Here is a 19,887-nt window from a genome sequence, read left to right on the forward strand (position 1 = left end):
TAAGTGGGGATAAACACATGCATCCTAGCAAGTAGATTGCATATTTTCATTCAAATGTTTGTTATATTTGCTTGCTTTGGTTGTGTTGTCATCAATCACCAAAAAGGGGGAGATTGTAAGGAAAATGGACCCCGGGCCATTTGGCTAAATGAGTTTTGGTGTTTGATGATTAACACAACCTGTAAACTAATGTGTTTGCTAGTGTTTATGTTTATAGTTCACAGGATGCGAAGAGGATTGGACTAAGACACTGAGGATGAAACACCTCAAATGAAGACATAAAAAGAGCTTAGAAGTCCAAGACTCAAGACCAAAGGAGCCTAAGAACAAAATACAGAAGATCTAGAAAACGGGTTGTCACCTGGCGCACCGGTGGCACACAGTTGGCTCACCGGTGGCACACAGTTGGCGCACCGGTGGCACACAGTTGGCGCACAGGACAGCCAACAGAGTTTTCTGAGAGGAGGCACCGTACTGTCCGGTGCACGTAACGGCTAGCTGTCAGAACTAGTCGTTTGCTGCACACCGTTGGCACACAGTTGGTTCACCGGTGGCACACAGTTGGCTCACCGTTGGCACACTGTTGGTGCACCGGACTGTCCGGTGTGTCAGAACTAGCTGTTGGCTGCACAGCGTTGGCGCACTGTTGGCGCACCATTGGCTCAATGTTGGCACACTATTGGCACACAGTTGGCGCACCGTTGGCTGACAGGACTGTCCGGTGTGTCAGAACTAGCCGTTGGCTGCACAGCGTTGGCGCACTGTTGGCGCACCGTTGGCTCACTGTTGGCGCACTATTGGCACACAGTTGGCGCATCCACGAGAGTTTGCTTCTCTACTTTGCTCTTTAAGTTTCCACATTTATATTAAGCATTTAAGTTTCAATCTTGTATTCATACTTATATAGTGTAGATGGAAACTTAGACATTGCGGTAGAGATAGCAACACTTAGACAAAACTTAGTTTGCATATTCTAGTTTGATTATTTGCATATGTTTTGCTCTAAAGATTTATATGTGGCCTAGTTTAGCGAAAGTTTTTGAAGTCCTAATTCACCCCCTCTTAGGCGTCACCCGTTTCCTACACTCTAGGATCAACGTGCACAAATTTTGTCGCCCAGACCACAAACATACTCTAATTTTTGTGATCCACATAATCCGATAAAGATAAAAACATAAGGCTTCCAATGGCATTGGCTTCCGTCCATTTGGACTTCAGAGTTGACAGAAATCTACATCGCAAGTTGGTTGATAGAATCTATCCAGGGTGCTGCGTCACCTTTTCGGGTCGTTGACCTATGTACCGTGTTTAAGGACATGTCTAGGGTTTTAGGGTCACCCCATCCATCATATAAGCAATTGTCACCGCCTCTATGAGATTGGTTTTTGCTTAGATTAATCTGTACTATTACAGATTCGCCGTCCATCAGTTTCTAAGACTCCAACTCGTGATCTTTATCTTTATTCACAAATTAAGTTGCATTTTAACTCATGGTCTTTATCTTTATTTATAAATTAAGTTGCATTTTCTTCGTTCTTGCTCGTGTTCTTGATTTCACTTGCAAGGATTAGCCTGCCTTCGTAACAAGGTCAACAGAGTTGCGCTGATTGATAACCAGAGAACACGTGGTTCTACGATTGCGAGATTCTAATCTGTCGATTAGAAAGTGGATCGTGTGTCTCGTACCGACCAATCGAGAGTATCCATCACCTCACAGACGTTCAGGCACCCCGTTCCTATCAGTTCTACTGCCCCTGGAAAATCCATTTCCATGGGGTAACTTAGGCTAGGCAAGTTGAATAATGAAAATGTAAGGTAGTGTTTGGTTGAAGAGCCAAGTAGAACGGAGCCGTTCTGTCCCAGTTTTGTTACTGTTTGGTTACAAAGTAACTAGAACGGAATGACTCCAATTAGGGAATATTCTCCTCAGATCCGGAACCATTCCGCTCCAAAAAATCAACCGAACGGAGCCACTCCGTTCCCATCCCGCTCTCATAGTCACGCTCCGTTCCGTTCACTCTGCAACCAAACAAAAAACAGAGCCGCTCCGTTCCAGATTACCAAACACAGAACAGAGCGGCTCCGTTCCTAGAATCAGGATGGAATGGCTCCGTTCTATTTGGCTCCTCAACCAAACACTACCTAAAGCAATCTGCCAATCATAATATCAGCATAGGGGCGTGACAAATTCACCATATTTCATCAGGGACGACAAAAATGTTACATATGAACTCTATAATAATTAAATTAATTTCCTTTATGGGACTTATGATTATGGACACCTAGCCCGTCCTGTGTTCCCTCGGGAAAACAAGGGAGAAGGGAATAACCACTCGTAACCATTGATATGGAACCACGACTGGTTTGTCACTTCGCAAGCAGAAGCGCGTCCAGCAACTGGGCTGTAGATGATCTTAAAGAAGGGCACACTGTGGATTTACCAAAGAAGCCATCATATAGAGCATAATTAACAGTAGCAGATTTGATCTCTGCATCAACTTGACGTGGATCTTCATCTTCCGAAATGGAGATCTACACAATAAAAGTTAACAGCATTCAAATTGAGCTCCCTCTCTACGTAAATCTCTACAAGCCCCCTTTTTATACTTTTATTTATGCACAAACTTGTTAATTTTTTCCAGAATGCAATGATCATTCTGTTCCGTAACTAACAAAATAAAATTTAATGTTAAAATATTCAAAATTTGAATAAATCCATCAGTAGATAAAAGGAAATCTGGCTAACAAACAGAATTCCAGCTTTACTGTCAAATCTTTGATGCAATTCAAGCTTCTTGTCAACCTCAACTAAAGCTTTAAGGTCTACAATTCAGAAAAGTTTGCTCTAGTCAGTTAAACCAATAAGATTTCCATCCTAGTAGTAAGTACATATTTTGTTTTTTTTTTCTTTGGATAAAAAAGGTGTCACACTGTGTCTGTGTGTGCCTTTTCTTATTTGTGCAAGTTGTCAGTTCTTGTGCCACTAGTGAACTAAAACAAGAAATGGTCAATGCATGCCAGCTTTTATTCTCCAGGTAATGTAGGCAAATTTACATGACGGAGAGAAGTTGGCAGGTCACTTCCATTTAATCCTATACAATCTAACCCCCTCTACTGCCATCTTTACTGTTTGAATTCCACTGTTTTCTATGTTAGAGGTGACGGCATTAGCCTCATTACCACGAAATGCAGCACATTGGCTAATGATCTGACAGAAGTATCAGTACAGAAAAAAGTGAGCAACCTTGGAGTATCATGTCCTAAAAGAAGCATTGCTAGTTCTTGTACGATGGAAGCGTATTCATTGTGGGATAAGTTTGTTATTTCTAAATAGTTTATAAAATCAATATTCAACTTTGAGGGATGAAACAGCATCGAAGATTCATAAGATTCACAGTATTGACAGTGACTGACCAGCATTCTTTTGGGTTCAAGCCAAGTTAAGTATATGCTTGTTCCCTGTTTGAGATTGCGCCCAAGAAAGGTATTCTGCAAGGTTGACAGGGAAGATTCTTCCTCGGCGTTTGGGTTTTTTATTTGGCGGGCAATGACATCATTTAGAGCATTCACAAAGGTCTTGCCATCAACGGCTCTAACAAGAATTATACTCAATGATTTCACAACCGGTGCTGCAAAATAAACTTGTGATATTAGCACATATTACGATTCCTTAAATTTGGAATTGATAGTTATGTCTTACCCTTAAAAATGGAGTCGAAAACAGAGGAACTGTCAAAGCTCTCAATACCAGTCTTTGCTTTCCATTGCTCAGTATCAAGGCGAAGTGAGTAATCTACATAGAACGCGGCAGCATATACTTTGACAAAAAACTTTTCTCTGTAACCTAAAAGTGAGCTAAAAGTCAATTTGCGAACTATGATTAATAATAGACATTAAAATTAAGTCCGAAAACATAATTTTACTTATATATCTATCTTGCACTCCTGATACCAGGAGAACAATATTTAACTTTGAGGTTTCCCTGGCTGCTATTGGGTTTTCCCTACAAATTTTAGCTTGAGTCAGCTTGGCCAAAGAGAGAGATGACTATCAAAAATGAAAGGAGGCTTCTGACTTCTTTCCTAGTTTCTTAAGAATATGCCATTATGGAGTTTCCTTTTAGTTAGAGCTCATCTATTCTACCAAATAAGCTTGATACCCTAAGTGAGGTTTAACTGGTTAAGCAATCCAACAAACCTAATCAAACTAGCTTGAGAAACTATTTAGTATTTTGGGCTCCTTGCTGCACCGATCCACCTCAGGTTCCAGCAGCGCCAATATGGCACCTGAATCCTGATGCAGCACAGCACTGGCATTACCATCCCAGCATAACATATGCGCACAAAAAATGCTTTCCAAAATACTTCGATTTTTTTGTTAGTTTCAAGTTTCAACTCATCTTAGCTTTTATTGAAGGCAAATAGTTAGTATCGTGTCTACCAAGGCTCGAACTATGGTGCCCTGGCTGTAGTAACCTCAGGAGACTAGCAAAGTGGCTTGTTGAGTTCCTGAAATACTTCAATTTTTTTAGCGTAATGGCAGGAGCTATGCTTCTCAATTAAGAAGAATAGAATTGGACCAGTTTTAAGGAACAACTGGGCCCAAAACCTACACAAAGTGCACGACAGAGAAACCGGCAAAAGGCCCCCTCAAACAACCCATACAACAGTTGTTATGACCGGCCTGGTGTACTAGAAGGCGACTAGACCCACCAGGGTAGGCACAAGAGATCAGGAGATAAGTAATCAGTTTAGTTGGATAAGTCTTAGCAATTTATCTCCTAATATTATGGAGTAGTTTAGTTGGATAAGTCTCTTAGTATTGTAGAGTGGTCGGTTGGCCTTAGGCCTATATAATTAGGACTTTGTAATCAAGAGAAGGCAAGCAATAGCAGATATCTTCTGCCAGCTTCCTCACGGGAGCTGGAATCCACATCCCTGTGCGTCGTTCCCTGTGACTACGACGCCCAAGAGGCAGCCACCAGCACCACCTCTAGGCAGTAGCCCGGCTTGCTCCTCCTATCAAGGGCGTCAGCCCCTAGGGTAGCTGGCCCTCAACTACGGAGATTGTAGTCTCGGTCGTCTTCTCCGGCGAGGTTAATCACCTCTACCGCAGGCTTGTTAGAAACTGGGAAGAGGGAATTAAACAGGTAGCAAATTACTTGATTATTCCTTGCTGCCATGTGGCTTACATATAGCCCTATTGCTAACCAACTCTTCCTAAAAACTCTCATCTAATCTTGGACTTATCTAACTAACTAACTCTCCTCAATTCTCTCATCTAAATCTTATTCTCTGGACTTATCCAAATCGACTCCTAATCAGCCCCTGGCTGTTGGCGCCCCCTTGTGGTCTGTGCGCTCGGCCGCCCTGCGCACGTCGCAGGCGCGCCTAAGTCTGTTGTAGGTCCGGCCCCACATGACATCCCTCCCCCCTCGAGACCCAGCTCGTCCTCGAGCTGAAAGTCGGGGTACTTATCGTGGAATCAGTCCAAGTCCTCCCATGTTGTTGATGACGCAGATTGGCCCTTCCAATGGACTAGCACTTGACGGACGCCTCGAGCCATGCGGGCGCGTAGGTCTGGTTCCGGCTCTACCGCGCCATGATGAATGTTGGGCAGCGATGGCGGAGCTGCTGCAGGGGCGCCCACTCACTTCTTCAGCAGGCCCAAATGAAAGACGTCGTGGAGCTTGGCGCGAGGTGGGAACTCCAGACGAACAACGACGTCGTTGATGAGCTTGGAGATGCGGTAGGGCCCGAAGTACCTTGGCTGCAACTTGCCTTGGACCGCCGGTGACAGGGAGGCAACTGGGTGGTGTCGAAGGCGGAGCAGGACCCAGTCGCCCACTTCATAGGAGACCTGGCGGTGGTGTTTGTCATAGTGGAGCTTCTGAACAGCTTGTGCTTGCTCCAGTCTGTACCGCACATCGACCAAGAACTCTTCTCGTTCTTCCATCGTCTTGGCCACAGCGGCCACTCGCATATCTCCAGGCTCATACGACCGGATGGACGGAGGATCCCGGCCATAGACCACCCTAAAGGGCGTATCTCGTAGGGACGACTGGTAGGCAGTGTTGTACGTGTACTCAGCCCATGGTAATCATCGGAGCCAATGGCGGGGACGATCACCTATAAAACAGTGGAGGTACATGGTAATAACACGGTTAGCAGCCTCTGTTTGGCCGTCGGACTGTGGATGGAATGTCGAAGTCATGTGCAGCTTGGCACCCATAAGGCGCATCAACTCCTTCCAAAACGTCGAGGTGAACACAGGATCCCGATCGGACACCATGGACTGCGGCATCCCAGCGGACAATGTCGGTGAAGAACGCCTGGGCCACTGATTCCGCCAAATATGGATGGGCAAGCGGAATGAAGTGGCAGTACTTGCTGAAGCGATCCACCACCGTGAGGATGACCGACTTGCCCCGAACACGTGGCAGTGCTTCCACGAAGCCAATGCCCGCCCAGGCAGCTGTTGGTACGGGTAGCGGAAGGAGGCCCGCTGGATGTAGGTGCTCCGATTTGTACCTTTGGCATGTGGCGAAAGCGCACAAAATCCTGAACGACGCGCACGCGACGCATGTCGGGGAAGTGAAAGTCTCGGCGAAGACGATGCAAGGTGCGCTGCACCCCTTTGTGGCCGTACTCATGTACTGCCGCCACCAGCTCCTGTAGGAGCGACGATGTCGGTGGCACGTACAGCCGACCGTCATAGGTCACCAAGTCGTCAGTGAGAGCCCATGGGGCCGATCGAGATCCCGCAGCCAACTCCTCGCAGGCCTAAACGTCGTGGAGACGTGTGATGAAGTCGAAGCGCGGTGCGGAGATAACGAGAACCGTGCCTCTGTTAGCCTCCTGTGTCGCGACGGGAGAGGGCATCCACCACCATGTTGAGGGCGTCGGGTTTATATTCGACGGCGAAGTCGAAGCCAAGAAAATTGTCGACCCAATGATGTTGCGGGATCGTGGCGAGGCGTTGATCAAGTAGAAATTTAAGGATGTAGTGGTCTGTCCACACCGTGAAACGCCGGCCCCACAAGTACGGCCGCCAATGTCGAATGGCTTGCACAAGACCGATGAGTTCCCGCTCATAGGCAGCTAGGGATCGGTGCCAGGGAGCCATCGGCCGGCTGAAGTATGCAATGGGGTGCTTGTCCTGGGTCAATACCGCCCCAAAGTCGTAGCCCGTAGGTTGATGCATCGCACTCCACCACGAACGGGCGCGTGAAGTCGGGAAGCGCCAAGACTGGAGCGGAGTTCACCGCGACTTTGAGGGCCTGGAAAGCCGCGGCGGCGGCGTCGTTCCACATGAAGTCGTCCTTCTTCAACATCGCGGTCAGTGGGGCCGCAATCATGCCGTAGTCGTGGACGAACTTGCGGTAGTAGCCCGCAAGACCCAAGAACCCCCGTATAGCCCGCGCGGGCCGGGGTTTGGGCCAATCAGCCACCGCCTGCACCTTGGCGGGATCCATGGCGACGCCGGCGTCGGAGATGACGTGCCCCAGATAGGCGATGGAGCGCTCACCGAACGTGCATTTGGAGCGCTTGGCGAAGAGGAGGTGTTGCTGCAGCACCGTGAGGATGGCCCGAAGACGTCGAAGATGGTCCACCCATGACGCATTTAGATCAAAATGTCGTAAAAAATACCAGCACGAAACGGCGCAGGAACAGTCGTAGCACATCATCATTAATGCCTGGAACGTCGCCGGCGCATTGCACAGGCCGAACGACATCACTAGAAATTCGTAGAAGTTGTCGTGGGTACGGAACGTCGTCTTGTTGATGTCAGCTGGACGCATGCGGACTTGATGATAGCCCGCACGCAGGTCAAGTTTGGTGAAGAACTTGGCGCCGTGGAGTTCATCGAGGAGCTCGTCCACGACGGGGATGGGAAAAGCATCCTTGACAGCGATGGCGTTCAAGGCGCGGTAATCGACGCAAAACCTCCACGAGCCATCTGGTTTCTTAACAAGGATGACGAGTGAGGAGAACGCCAAGGAGCTCCGGCGAACGAGCCCTTGCTCGAGCATGGCAGTGCACTGTCGCTCCAGCTCATCCTTGTGGGACGCTGGGTAGCGGTAGGGGCGCACCGCGACCGGCTCCGAGCCGTGGACGAGAGTGATGCGTGGTCGTGGGAGCGTATCGGTGGAAGCCCCCGTGGTTCAGAGAAGACGCCGGCGAAGGGCGCAAGTAGCTCGTCCAGTAAGGATGGTGGCGCAAATTGGTTGGCCCTGCCGATAGAACGTCAGTTTCCGGGCGCCAAAATCCTAGAGGACCGGCCCCAACGTGGCCAGCCAGCGAGTGCCCAACACCATGTCAAAACCTGTAAGGGTCATCACAAACAAATCGGTGTGGAAGGTTGCGTCGTGGATGGTGAATTCGGAACGCAGGTGACGCGTTCGCCATTCGCCACAGTCCCCGTAAGTCACGGCTGGCTTTGGAGAGGCAGGCCGGTACGTCTGGCTGCGGACTCGGAGATGAAGTCATGGGTCAACCTGGAGTCAAGGAACGCCAGAAGAGGGGAGGCTCCCAACTTGACGGCGACCTGCATGGTGTCGCCGAAGCGGACGCCTGCCAATGCGTGCAGGGAGAAGACATGAGTCTCTGCCTCAGTGGTGTCGTCGATGTCCACGCCATGGACGTAGAAGAGTCGCTTGCAAGTGCGGTTGTGCCCCCACATATATTTCTTGTTGTAGTTGAAGCGCAGGCCCAAACGACGGCGCTCCTCCTGCTCCGGTCGTGATAGACGCTTCACCGGTTGCCCGACCACCGTGGCAGTTGGTGTAGCTGCCCGGTCTGCTGTGGCCGCAGGGAGGCGTGGTGGAGGGGTCGGCAGAATGGCGTGGCGCGCAACATTGGTGAAGGCCGGCGTGGACAGCTCCATTTACTCGATCTGTCGCGCCAGACTCATGGCAACCGCGAGCGACTGCGGGTTGTGGATGCGCACAGTGTGGCTGAGCGGAGGTCCCAGCCCGCCCATGAACAGCTGCACCCTCTAGATCTCCTGCAGTGGCCCGGCCCGAGGTAGAAGTGCCTGGAAACGGTCCTGGTATTCGGTGACCGTACCTGTGCGCCGGGAGTCGGCGAGTTCAAACAGCGGGGCAGAACAGAGCAGCGACCCGTAGCGGAGGTTGAGGAGGACCTTGAAACGGCGCCATGTGGGAATGCCGCCCTCGTCCTGCTGGATTTGGATGTACCACATCTGAGCGCCTTCCTCCAGGTTGTATGAGGCCATCCAAACCTTTTCTTCCTCCATGATGCGCTGCTGATGAAAGTACGATTCGCAGTGGCTGATGAAGATGAGGGTTGGACTTGTCGTCGTAACGGGGAAAATCCATTTTCTGGAACCGCGGTGAACGATCAGTATGGTGTTCGCCCATGTTCGAGCGAGACCCGTTGGAGGACGATGATGAGCGATCGGCCAGGGCCTGGATTGCTACAACATTCGCCTGGACAACGGACTGTAGTGTCTGCATGTTGGCCATGAGTGTTTCCAAGGTGGACTTGAGGTCGTCCCCCATGGTACCGGTGGCGGGCGGCAATGTCACCGAGGCGGCGAATGGTGGAGAGTGGGCGGCGGCTGGTAGTGGCGAGGATGTGCGAGCGTAGGAGGATCGTCGGGATCGCGATACCAGGTTGTCAAGGGCGTCAGTCCCTAGGGTAGCTGGCTCTCGACTACGGAGATTGTAGTCTTGGTCCGTCTTCTCCGGCGAGGTTAATCACCTCTGTCGCAGGCTTGTTAGAAACTGGTAAGAGGGAATTAAACAGGTAACAAATTACTTGATTATTCCTTGCTGCCATGCGGCTTACATATAGCCCTGTTGCTAACCAACTCTTCCTAAAAACTCTCATCTAATCTTGGACTTATCTAACTAACTAACTCTCCTCAATTCTCTCATCTAAATCTTATTCTCTAGACTTATCCAAATCGACTCCTAATCAGCCCCTGGCTATTGGTGCCCCCTTGTGGTCTGTGCGCTCGGACGCCCTACGCACGTCGCGGGCGCGCCTAAGTCTGTTGTAGGTCCGGCCCCACATGGCACCTCCCCTCACCCATACTCCCTTCGGCAGATCCCTGGTAGGACTAGAAACACTACCAACGGTAGCCCCACACACAAACCCCATCTAGAATCATCGTTGCCAAGCTCAACACAATGTACGAGCAGTTCCGACTTCCCAAGACGGGCAGCACATGGCCAAAGGAACTCGATGACGTCTACACCCAAACACCGACACACATGGGTGAAGCCTGCGGTGCGCCATCGTTGCCAAGCCTCGACACACCCCATGCGAGGCAGCTCCGATTCTTCACCAACGAGCTTGAAGCCATAGCGCCGAGCACCGGGAGCAAGCAGATGCCCGGAGCGACAAAGGCCCAAACACCACCGAGACAAGCGGAATGACGAAAGGCCTCCACTTTGCCGACAACCACGCAAAATGAAGGTCTTCTGGACAGTGCCTTCAAGAAGGAGAAACAACGCCGAATTGCCGCCCGTCTAGGATAATTCAGACAAAGTTTCCTCCGAAGACCCAGTAGAGTAGCTGCGATCGCCAGTACCATGGAGAGGGCTGCAGGGATAGCCACCACCGATGTCACCCCACGAAGCCGACACACGTTGCCACTTTCTGTCATCCACCGACGCACCAACCCAGCATGACATCCACACGACAAAACCCTGAGACGACCGAGACGAGGACATCCACACGATGGGACAGAGATTCCATGGACGGCACCCACAAAAGGGTAGGAGCAGCGCCCACAGGCGTAACTGCCGTCCACCCGCAAGCGAGCATGGCTTTTGCCAGGGGACCCCCCACCACACGTCTTGCCGCACGGATCCAGTCACCAACCGGCCGAACGGAAGGAAGAGAGATGGATGTGGACAGAGAGGCTCAAGATTCGGCCTCCAGTCGACTGAGGAACCCCGACCGGAACCACAACACCGGGAGCCGCACTCCCTGGGGTAGCCCCCACCCCACAACCTCCAGCCCCGCCTCCCCAAACATCCCACTGGCAGCAGCGGAGTCCCCAAACATCCCCAAACACTTAAGAGGCTAGCAGTGCTACAGGTAGGCGGGCTAGCTCTTTGGCTCCTACAAGACACCACAGATGAGCCTCCTCAATCCGGGCAAGAGTCCTTTGGATACTCATTGTGGTCCCATTGAAAACTATCTCATCTCTTTGTTTCCAAATAATCCAAGAGCCTAGGATTACCAAGGAATTCACACCTTTTTAAGGTTGAAGGCTCCCATTTGTCGATCTTGACCCACCACCCACCAAAACTATTATCCTGCCCTTGTGGCGCGAGGATGGCCAGGCCAATAGACATAAGGAAGTGGAACCAGGTTGTCTAGAGAAGACACATCTAATCAACAAGTGATGGATATTCTCCTCTTCTTGATCACATAAAACAAAGCACTCTGGATGGGACAAATTCCTCCTTGTCACCGTGTCTACTGTCCAGCATTGATCATGGAGAGCTAGCCATAAGAATTGACACTTTCTCGGTGCCCAACTCTTCCATAGTATATCCCAGTCCTAGAAAAAAGTTGATCCAATGAAGTAAGGTTTCATAAGCGGACTTTGCAGAGTACTGTCCAGAAGCTGCAAACTTACATCTGTGGGTGTCATGAGTATCTTTAGTCAATTCACATCCTCCAGAACACCGAGCACGTCTAGAAATTCAGCCAGGGCCGTCACACTTAGCGTTCCTCTGATCTTGCAAAGCCTCACAGACAGTACGCTTGGATTCGAACCTTCTGGAAACCGCCCCCATGATATAAGGTGCCAACCAAGCAATTGACTTGCCATGTAGCCAATTATCTGTCTAGAAGAGTGTTGCATCCATCTCCCACCACAGACTCCATAGCTGCATCAAAGAGGCTCTAAACATGGCTATTGATCTGAATCGGAAAAGTTGCACATGGCTTATCTGGTTGCGTTTTCCTTCACCAAAGTCACCTAATTCTCAAAGACCAGGATAGCATCTTGAGGTCATGGATCCCCAAACCTCCCAAATCGAGGGTCTCATCGCTTTGGGCCAAGCAAGCAGATAGTAACCACCTCTAGCATCTTTACGCCTTCTCTATAGAAAACCACATCTCACCTTATCCAAGCCTTAAGTGCCCAAGGTGGAAGCTCAACCGCCATAGCTAAATATATCACCATAGCCATCATGACGAACCTGGCAAGAAATGTGATTAAACGCTAAAATGTGATTAAAGTGTAGAACGTCCAGACGTTTTAACCAAATCACGTAGAACATTCGTGAAACACGTTTAAACGTCCATTTCGCGCCTTTTAAACGTTTTTGGACGCTTTAGATGCATTTATAACGTTTTATGTTATTGGGCCTCTTAAAGGCCCAAAAAATACTAGGTCAAGACAGTCTCCTCCCAGTGCAGCGTCGTCTGCCTCCCTCCTCTCCTCTAGCTCCTGCTAGCGTCGTCGCCCGCATCCCTCCTCTACTCCAATGTCGTCAGCTCCAGTTATCCATCTCCACCTACCTCCCTCTCCTCCAGCATCACCCGCCCCTGCTCCAGCCGTCCATTGCCTACTAGCATCGCCGCACGGCTCCCTCCTCTCCTCTAGCACCACCCGCTCCAGCGTCCAGCCGTCCAACCTCGACTGCCTCCCTCCTCTCCTCCGCCCCTCCTCCCTCGTCCAGCGTCATCAGGTCCGACACGACGCCACCATGACGCTCCGCAATAGCGTTGACCGCCTCCTCCAGCGCTCGAGCGCCCGCCTCCCTCCTCCAGCGTCGAACACCTCTAATGTCGCTCGCCAGCTCCTCTAGCAGCCAACGTCACTTGCAAACATCAAGTTCCAGACTTCCTGGGCAAGAGTGAAGACAATGAATCACCCAACTGCATGCTCTGTTTGGTAAGTGATCTGGCCATCTGAGATTATGAATCAAGGTTGTCATCATCCTACTCAGCTGCTCTGCACCCAGCAGTTAGCACTTGGCATTTTCTCACAATCACACTGAATCAATGTTTTAGGCTCTGAATAATTTCAATGGCAACCAATAGTGAGTCACTGCCTGGCCGTCAAAGTAATGAATCCTATGATCCACTAAAAGATCAGTCACGAAGGCCAAAGTCAAATGATCTAGGATGGAAATATGCATATTATGTTGAGGCAGGAAAGCAAGAGCTGATTCAATGTGCTTTGTGCCCCCAAACAGATAAAAGGAGGAATCAAGAGGGTGAAACAACATTTAGCAGGTGGGTATGGAGACATTGTCAAGTGTCCAAACACTACAAGAGAGATTGCTAAACACTACAAACAGGATGATGAAGCAAAACCGGGGCATGATGATCTGCAAGTTATAGGGTCAATGTCAGTGCCATCCAAGGGTTCCTCATGTATTGTGCCTCGATCATGGCGATACATGGTTCCAGAACTTGGCAACGGCCCAATAGCAGAAATGGAATGCCAACGGCCCAACCCAGATGCGCGTGTTGAGGCCCAATAAGAGCAGCCAGGTCACCTAAATCCTTAAACCCTAATTTTATCAGGCACAGGCACACGCACAACTGAATAACATTGTTCAACGTTCGCCCGTTCCACTGACATCGTCACGTCGCCCGCCACCCGCCACCGTAGCTTCACACCGTTGCAGGCTTGCGGCGCTACGCGCCTGCGCCTACGTCGCTGACCCCTCCGAGTCCGACCTCCGTCGTCGCGCTCGCGTGTCAGGTCGGCCTCCTCCGAACATCTTCCATCAGCCTCCTCCGACCTCCATCATCCGCAAGAAGCAGCCCGTAGGCCTCATCTGTCGGCTACTGCCACTCGCGTCCGGCCTCCGCCACTAGCCAGTAAGTACCACTACCACGTTCGCGTACCGTACCAGTGGAGGACTATGGAGTAGCTAACCCATTTAGTTTATCTATTGATTCAAACCAACCTGCTCACAGTTCATGCAAGTTGTCCCTCGCATAGTCTTATGTGTGAACATGTTTCTTTTGTGAGACCTAATCGGCCAAGTAGATGCTACTTTTTCCTGCGAAGTTCAGTGCCAAAATTATTTGTTTTCCGTGAGACCTGATTAGGGATGTTGGTAAGTGGTAATGGTAACTAGATTTTATCACCACATTTAGAGATCTTACAATTTTAGATATAATGATTTGATTTGAGACTCATGTTGTCTTCTCTTCTTTATCAGCCAAGATGATGGAAGCATGACATATGTGGTAAGTTGGTATTTTACTATTTCTTAGAGATGGTTTCTCATTTTTTTCAGATTTTGATTGAAGTTTGTAAGTTTTTTCAACAAGTACATGATGAGGATGATATGGAGACTTTCGTTTCCAATAAGTTTTGTGGAGAGCAACTGGTAATATACATTGCAATTTATTACTTTTATTCAATACTTATTTATGGCTAGTAAGATGCTTATGTGTGGTCGTTTTCTTGTTCAGGTGCAACTATGCAAGTGCAATCAGGCTGCTGGTGCTAGAGCAGCAAGCAAGCTGCTGATCTTATACCTTGGATGTTTTTTGCATGCTGCTGGTCTGCTAGAGCAGCAAGCTCCTGGTGCTGGATGTTTGGATGTTATCAAGTGCTACAGGCCTACAGCTGGATTGCTCTGTTTTGTTCAAGTCATATGTTGTTCTGTTTTGTTTTATGTTGCACTATGGACTTGGAGTCTGGACTGGTGATGGTGCTTGGATCATGCTGGATGGCTTATTATCTCATTGAATCGTTCAAATGCTACAGCCTACAGCTAGAAGATGCTATTTTCCATTACGTACTGCTCGGCTCGTTTCCACCCTGAACTTAAACCCTCTGTTATCACAGACCAACTCAACCACAAAAGCCAGTACGAAAAAATGGTGACAGAACAATATGGAATTTAGTTTGACAGTGACATGACAGTGAAAAATACCTGTGCCAACTGCAACCAATGGGTGTGTATAGCCTGGAACTGTTACTTCCCGAGGAAACATCACATTTGTAGTGTCCTCAGTAACAAAAGTGTCACCAACTACAGAGAAAGATGGGTTGAGTCATTGTAATAGTAAATATTCTAGAGAAAAAACTCAAACACATTTGAAGAAAAAAATATATCATGACAAGCGAACTTGGGACAGACAGTTTATCTAACAATCTTTTTTCTAAAGCTTCAAAAGCTAAGATAGCAAGCTTTGCAGCTAGATGACTGGATGTAAAATTTTCAATGTAAGACTCCTAATCGACTAATCACAACTTACAACATATTCATATGTATAATTGTGTATACATGAGACTTAAGTACAAGTCCAACAGATTGACAGTTATCAAGGGAACGCCAAGAATCAGGTCTTCTGTAGATTTGACTGTGGTACGACCAACCTGATATTAAGGAGCAACAGAAGTTATATAAAATACATGCATTGCTAGCTAAGATGTGTGCACACAAAAGGGAAAAATATAGATCAGGTATCAGTCCCAATCATTTCTCCACCCTAAAACTATTTCTATTGCACTTGGTCATCCAGATCCATATTTCAGGCAAGCTCTTTGCTTGGCGCCAGCACCTAGCTTTTTGGGTAGTGGGAATTGTGGTTGGTGCAGCCCAAGATGTTGACATGCACAGTGTTGAATATGGAACAATTCCCGTGTACCACTGATCAAGGTGGGTTATGACATAACTTTCACTTTAGAGGTTGACGAATTTATACAAGCCATCCCACCTATTGAGATTGATCCCAATGAAAAAGATGATTATAGCAATGGGGCACAAGACAAGACTGACAATAATGGTCTTCACTGCCTGTGAAAGAAACACAAAAGTTCAGAACCTAAACAGAATGAGCACAATGCTTCATCATGAGGTCCAGCACCAATGCATAGCAGTAACACCTTTCCTTATAACTGCACTTGCAGCAAAAAATAGTGCTTCAGAAGTCAGTTCAGCACAATAGAGGAAGCTGAATAATTCTCCTTTTCAAGCTGCTCAATCCACTTGTTTTTTAGTGCCAACAAAGTTTGGTTTTACTACTGTGGACCAAGCTGCATCCTTACATTCTTTGGCTACACATAGAGCGCTGCAGGTGCTCTCTCCCCAGTGACAACCTGCAGGTTCGCCGGTGGGATTCCCAATAGTGGCTGATAAGCTAGTTGCAGATCAGTTGCTATTCCACCATATTTTCTGCCTGGGGATTGCAAACTACTACTGGAAACCTTTGTTCAACAAACCCTAATGCAACTGCACCCAGTATTGCTGCTTCTCCTTACCGGATTGTTCTGTATGGATCTACTGATGTAACACCCTAAAAATGATTTTCCTAGTGAGTAAATAAGTTTTATTTGTTTATTTTAATTTCCCATGAATTTAAATATTCCAAATAATAACTTCCCACACAGTTAATCTTAGTGGCAAAAAACTAAATATATGAGTTTCAACCTACACTTATTTCATAATAAAGGACAGCATAAAGAGTTCTTTTCCAGAAACTAGAAAGTGCAGACATCACCTTTTCCCCTTTTTGATTATGATGGATAGAATCAAAGTTCAGCACACCCTGTAGCAGTAAGGCTCAAAGATTTTGGACAACAGGAATAACACTCGGGCCAGCGATGCTAAACATGGAACAGAAGCAAGTAGAATCCATAAGAGAGGATGAGAACTGCTGTTACCCGTCGTGTAAAAGAGCAAGTATCCTCGATAATAGATATCGGGAGCAGGTATGAACCGGGATATGAATTGGCATGTTCTTTCTCAACTATTAGTGCTCATCGTAGATGAAAGAATTGAGACCACTGGAAATTGCACCAGTTTATTCAAGAACTTAGATCTGATTTGATGACTCACTCTGTTGGATAAGCATGAAGCGAACGCCTATCTCCCCCAAGAGTACTCCAAGCCCCTCACCAAGCAAATTCCTCCCATGCTGCATCACCAACTACTCGAATCTAATTTTTCTACCTCAAGTTCGAACTGGAAGGAAAATTGGGAACCAAAACTTGCAGCAAACATAAATAGACAAGTCACACGGACCCTAACCTGCACCGCCCCCGGCTGCACAGGAGACCGGCAGCCACCGGGTGCCCCCGCTGCGCGCGACGCGGCAGGCCAATCCGCTCTTGGAGGCCGCCGCATGCGTGTGGACCCGACGGTGGGAGCCAGCGGCGGGAGTCATTAACGCGAGGAATGCCTGCGCGCAGGGAACGACGGACGCCAAGTTCATCGTGCGTTATAGCGCTGCTCGCTCGACGCGATCGCCGATCAGGGATGAAGTGAAGTGGACTGGAGAGCGCTGGTGAGTGGCGAAGGATGCACATGGCCTTATCTGTCGTGACGAGAGCTGTGATTGTGAGCCTGTGTCAAACGGCCAAACCCCGCAGGCTGTGCTGTAACGCCTGAGCCGAATTGGTGCCAGTGGGCTGGGCCGAGCCCATTCGAGCCCTTTTCTTTTAGTTAGAATTTACTTTTTCAAGTTCAAAGTGGAATCTTGTGAAATTCATATAAAATCAAATCAAAACCTAAAAATAGCAAACCTAAATTTTGTAGACTTATGATACACAGATCTAAACAATAAAAATACCAGTACATGTGAAACGACTAGTATGAACATAGCTATTTTAGTCATGCTTTTATATTCATCCAAAACTTAAGATAAATTCAAAGTATGACCACATCACTAATATATTGTTATGGCCTATTTGAATCCCATATACTAAACTTTAGCGAAGTATTAATGTTTAGCACACTTTAAGGAAGCTAAATTGATATTGAGTGCTAAATTTTAGCACTTCACTTTAGCACTCATATTTGAATCTATAAGTGCTAAAAATGTAGTGCTAAACTTTGGTACCATGGATCCAAACATACCCTAATGCTAAAAGTTTCAAACTCAGAAAAGTTCATATGGACGTGTTGTTATATTTTTATAGGAAGTTCTTTTCAAATAATTTATTTAAAAACACATTAAGTTAGTGGAACACTATAGTAAAAGTTTCACGCTCAAAGAAGTCAAAATGAGGAAGATATATATGGATTGTGTTTCTAATATAGTATTTTTTTTCATTTGCACATGTTACCTAAATGTCGTCAATGATACATTAGTCTTGTTATTGAGGTATGATGTTACTATAAATTTGTCATATCGAGAAAACATAGCATAAAATAGCAATGGATTTATTGTTCTTATTACTTATTTATCTTATTCAAAATGAATAATGGTAAGAAATGAACTAATACTTTCATATGTTCCTTAGTTAATTTTTTTTCTCAAACGTGTTGTACCATATTTTCTATTAAAGGGCCGTTTGGATCCATTAAATTTGAAGGAATTAGAAATCACTTAACAAAGTGGATTATTTGGTTGAAATTTGATATTCCACCACTTTCCAAAGTTTAGATATAATCCCAAATTCTTAGGATTAGGGGTGAAAATTGATTTTATGTATTACAAGCCCATATTTCTACTCTGTAACTTATCACGAACTCTCCGGCTCACTCCCTAATAGTAAAAATATAGCGTATAAATATCCCTCCATATAGCCAACACTAGCATATAAATATATTGAGTATACAAATATAATAGCTTAATTGGTCTATGTCTAAATTGTGATTATTAGAATTGAATTCCATTATAAAGGATACAAACGAGGCCTAAAAGAATTTACAGCATCCCCTGATAATCGGGTAATGGCCCATTTAAAAGGATCAGTATGCCTAAAACAAGAGGTGAATGCACTAATATAAAAGTTCTCACGAAATTAAAACATACCACTTACATCATTTAACTATTGTTCCTAAATTGTGTTTCTAGACTGCTGCATAAAGTTCTGCAACTTAGAGGGTGTTTGGGACTCCTCAGTGTTCTAGCTTTAGCGTGAAACTATAGTTTATAATATAAATTTAAGTAGTTTAAAAAATAATGACTTGTCTAAATGTCTTCGGTTCATAACTCTAGCTTCATGATTTTCTGGAGCATCTAATGACTTGCTCCACCATTCCACCAAATTTTCTGGAGCTGGATCGGAGTAGTCCCAAATAGGTCCTTAGTTCGAACCTATTAAGAACAAGGAGATAACTAGAGTGGGGGCTAATAGTCTTTTCTAAAGTTAAGTCATGTCAACTAATTGAAACTTCTCTCTAGATATGAAGTGTTAGGCTTAGCAATTTTGGTGAGGTCACAGGATTGTGAGTTTTGCAACTCAATACAAATACACCGTAGACTAGTGTGAAAAGGTACATGGAAAAGCTAATGTGAGAGTTTGTGTGGGTTTGTAATATGGATTTCTGTGCTTTTTGAAAAGACTATGAACACCTAATAGGAGTGAATTAGGCCTTCTAAAATTCTCGTTGATCTAGGCCACAAATAACTCTACTAAATAAAATCTATGCAAATAACTAAACAATAAGGTATAAACTAGGTTTCGTCTAAGTGTTGCTATCTCTAGTGTAAAAGGAGTTATGCAACCTAAGTTCCAATCCTATATTCTAAACTAAGAATAATAAAGATTGTAACTTAAGTAATCAATGCAAATGAAAAAGCTTAAGAGCAAAGGTAGAGAATACAAACTCCCGTGGATGCGTCGATATTTTTGCCAAGGTATCTAGAACCACGCAAGGTCCTTACTAATCTTCGTTGCCCCTTCACAAAGGGATGTCTACGTGAGGGCCAAGCACCGGGACAACTAACTCCGTAGAGGGTTGCAGACCTTCTCCAGGCGCAAGCGGTGCTCCACTTCTGGTCTCCTCTTGGACGCTCTCTGTCGTCTTCACTATCGAGCTTTCAGCCAAATCATCATGGGCCTCGTCCCCTCCAATACACGATGGTGGCCACACCACAAACGTAGATGTCGTGGTCTCGCAAAATGTCGCCCCCACTCGGTACAATATTACAATGGCTCGTGCAAGAGTCGAGAGGTTTGTGGGTTTTTTAACCT

General features: G+C 46.9%; 1 protein-coding gene across 2 annotated transcripts; it reads right to left on the reverse strand.

Annotated features, from left to right (window-relative positions):
• Window positions 1–2,121: 2,121 nt before the first annotated feature.
• Window positions 2,122–17,298, reverse strand: LOC100285485 (uncharacterized). Of its 2 annotated transcripts, none has more exons than NM_001413579.1 (5): window positions 16,994–17,298; window positions 14,894–14,992; window positions 3,701–3,844; window positions 3,415–3,629; window positions 2,122–2,532 (listed from the first exon to the last, which is right to left on the reverse strand). In NM_001413579.1, the coding sequence occupies exons 1-5, from the start codon at window positions 17,175–17,177 to the stop codon at window positions 2,368–2,370; spliced, it is 807 nt and encodes a 268-aa protein (NP_001400508.1). In that variant the 5' UTR covers window positions 17,178–17,298; the 3' UTR covers window positions 2,122–2,367. The 2 variants fall into 2 exon arrangements, with proteins under 2 accessions (NP_001400508.1, NP_001400509.1); NM_001413580.1 differs by lacking the exon at window positions 16,994–17,298 and adding an exon at window positions 16,802–16,850.
• Window positions 17,299–19,887: the final 2,589 nt, after the last annotated feature.

Source organism: Zea mays, chromosome 5, assembly GCF_902167145.1.
Source record: "Zea mays cultivar B73 chromosome 5, Zm-B73-REFERENCE-NAM-5.0, whole genome shotgun sequence".
NCBI lineage: Eukaryota > Viridiplantae > Streptophyta > Magnoliopsida > Poales > Poaceae > Zea > Zea mays.

Coding starts and splice junctions, on each gene's coding strand:
- LOC100285485 (NM_001413579.1), bottom strand. CDS start 17,177: ATGAACTTGGCGTCCGTCGTTCCCTGCGCGCAGGCATTCCTCGCGTTA. Junction 14,993..16,993: donor TGCAGCCGGGGGCGGTGCAG/GTTAGGGTCCGT, acceptor CTTTCTCTGTAG/TTGGTGACACTTTTGTTACT. Junction 3,845..14,893: donor ATTGGTTGCAGTTGGCACAG/GTATTTTTCACT, acceptor GCTCACTTTTAG/GTTACAGAGAAAAGTTTTTT.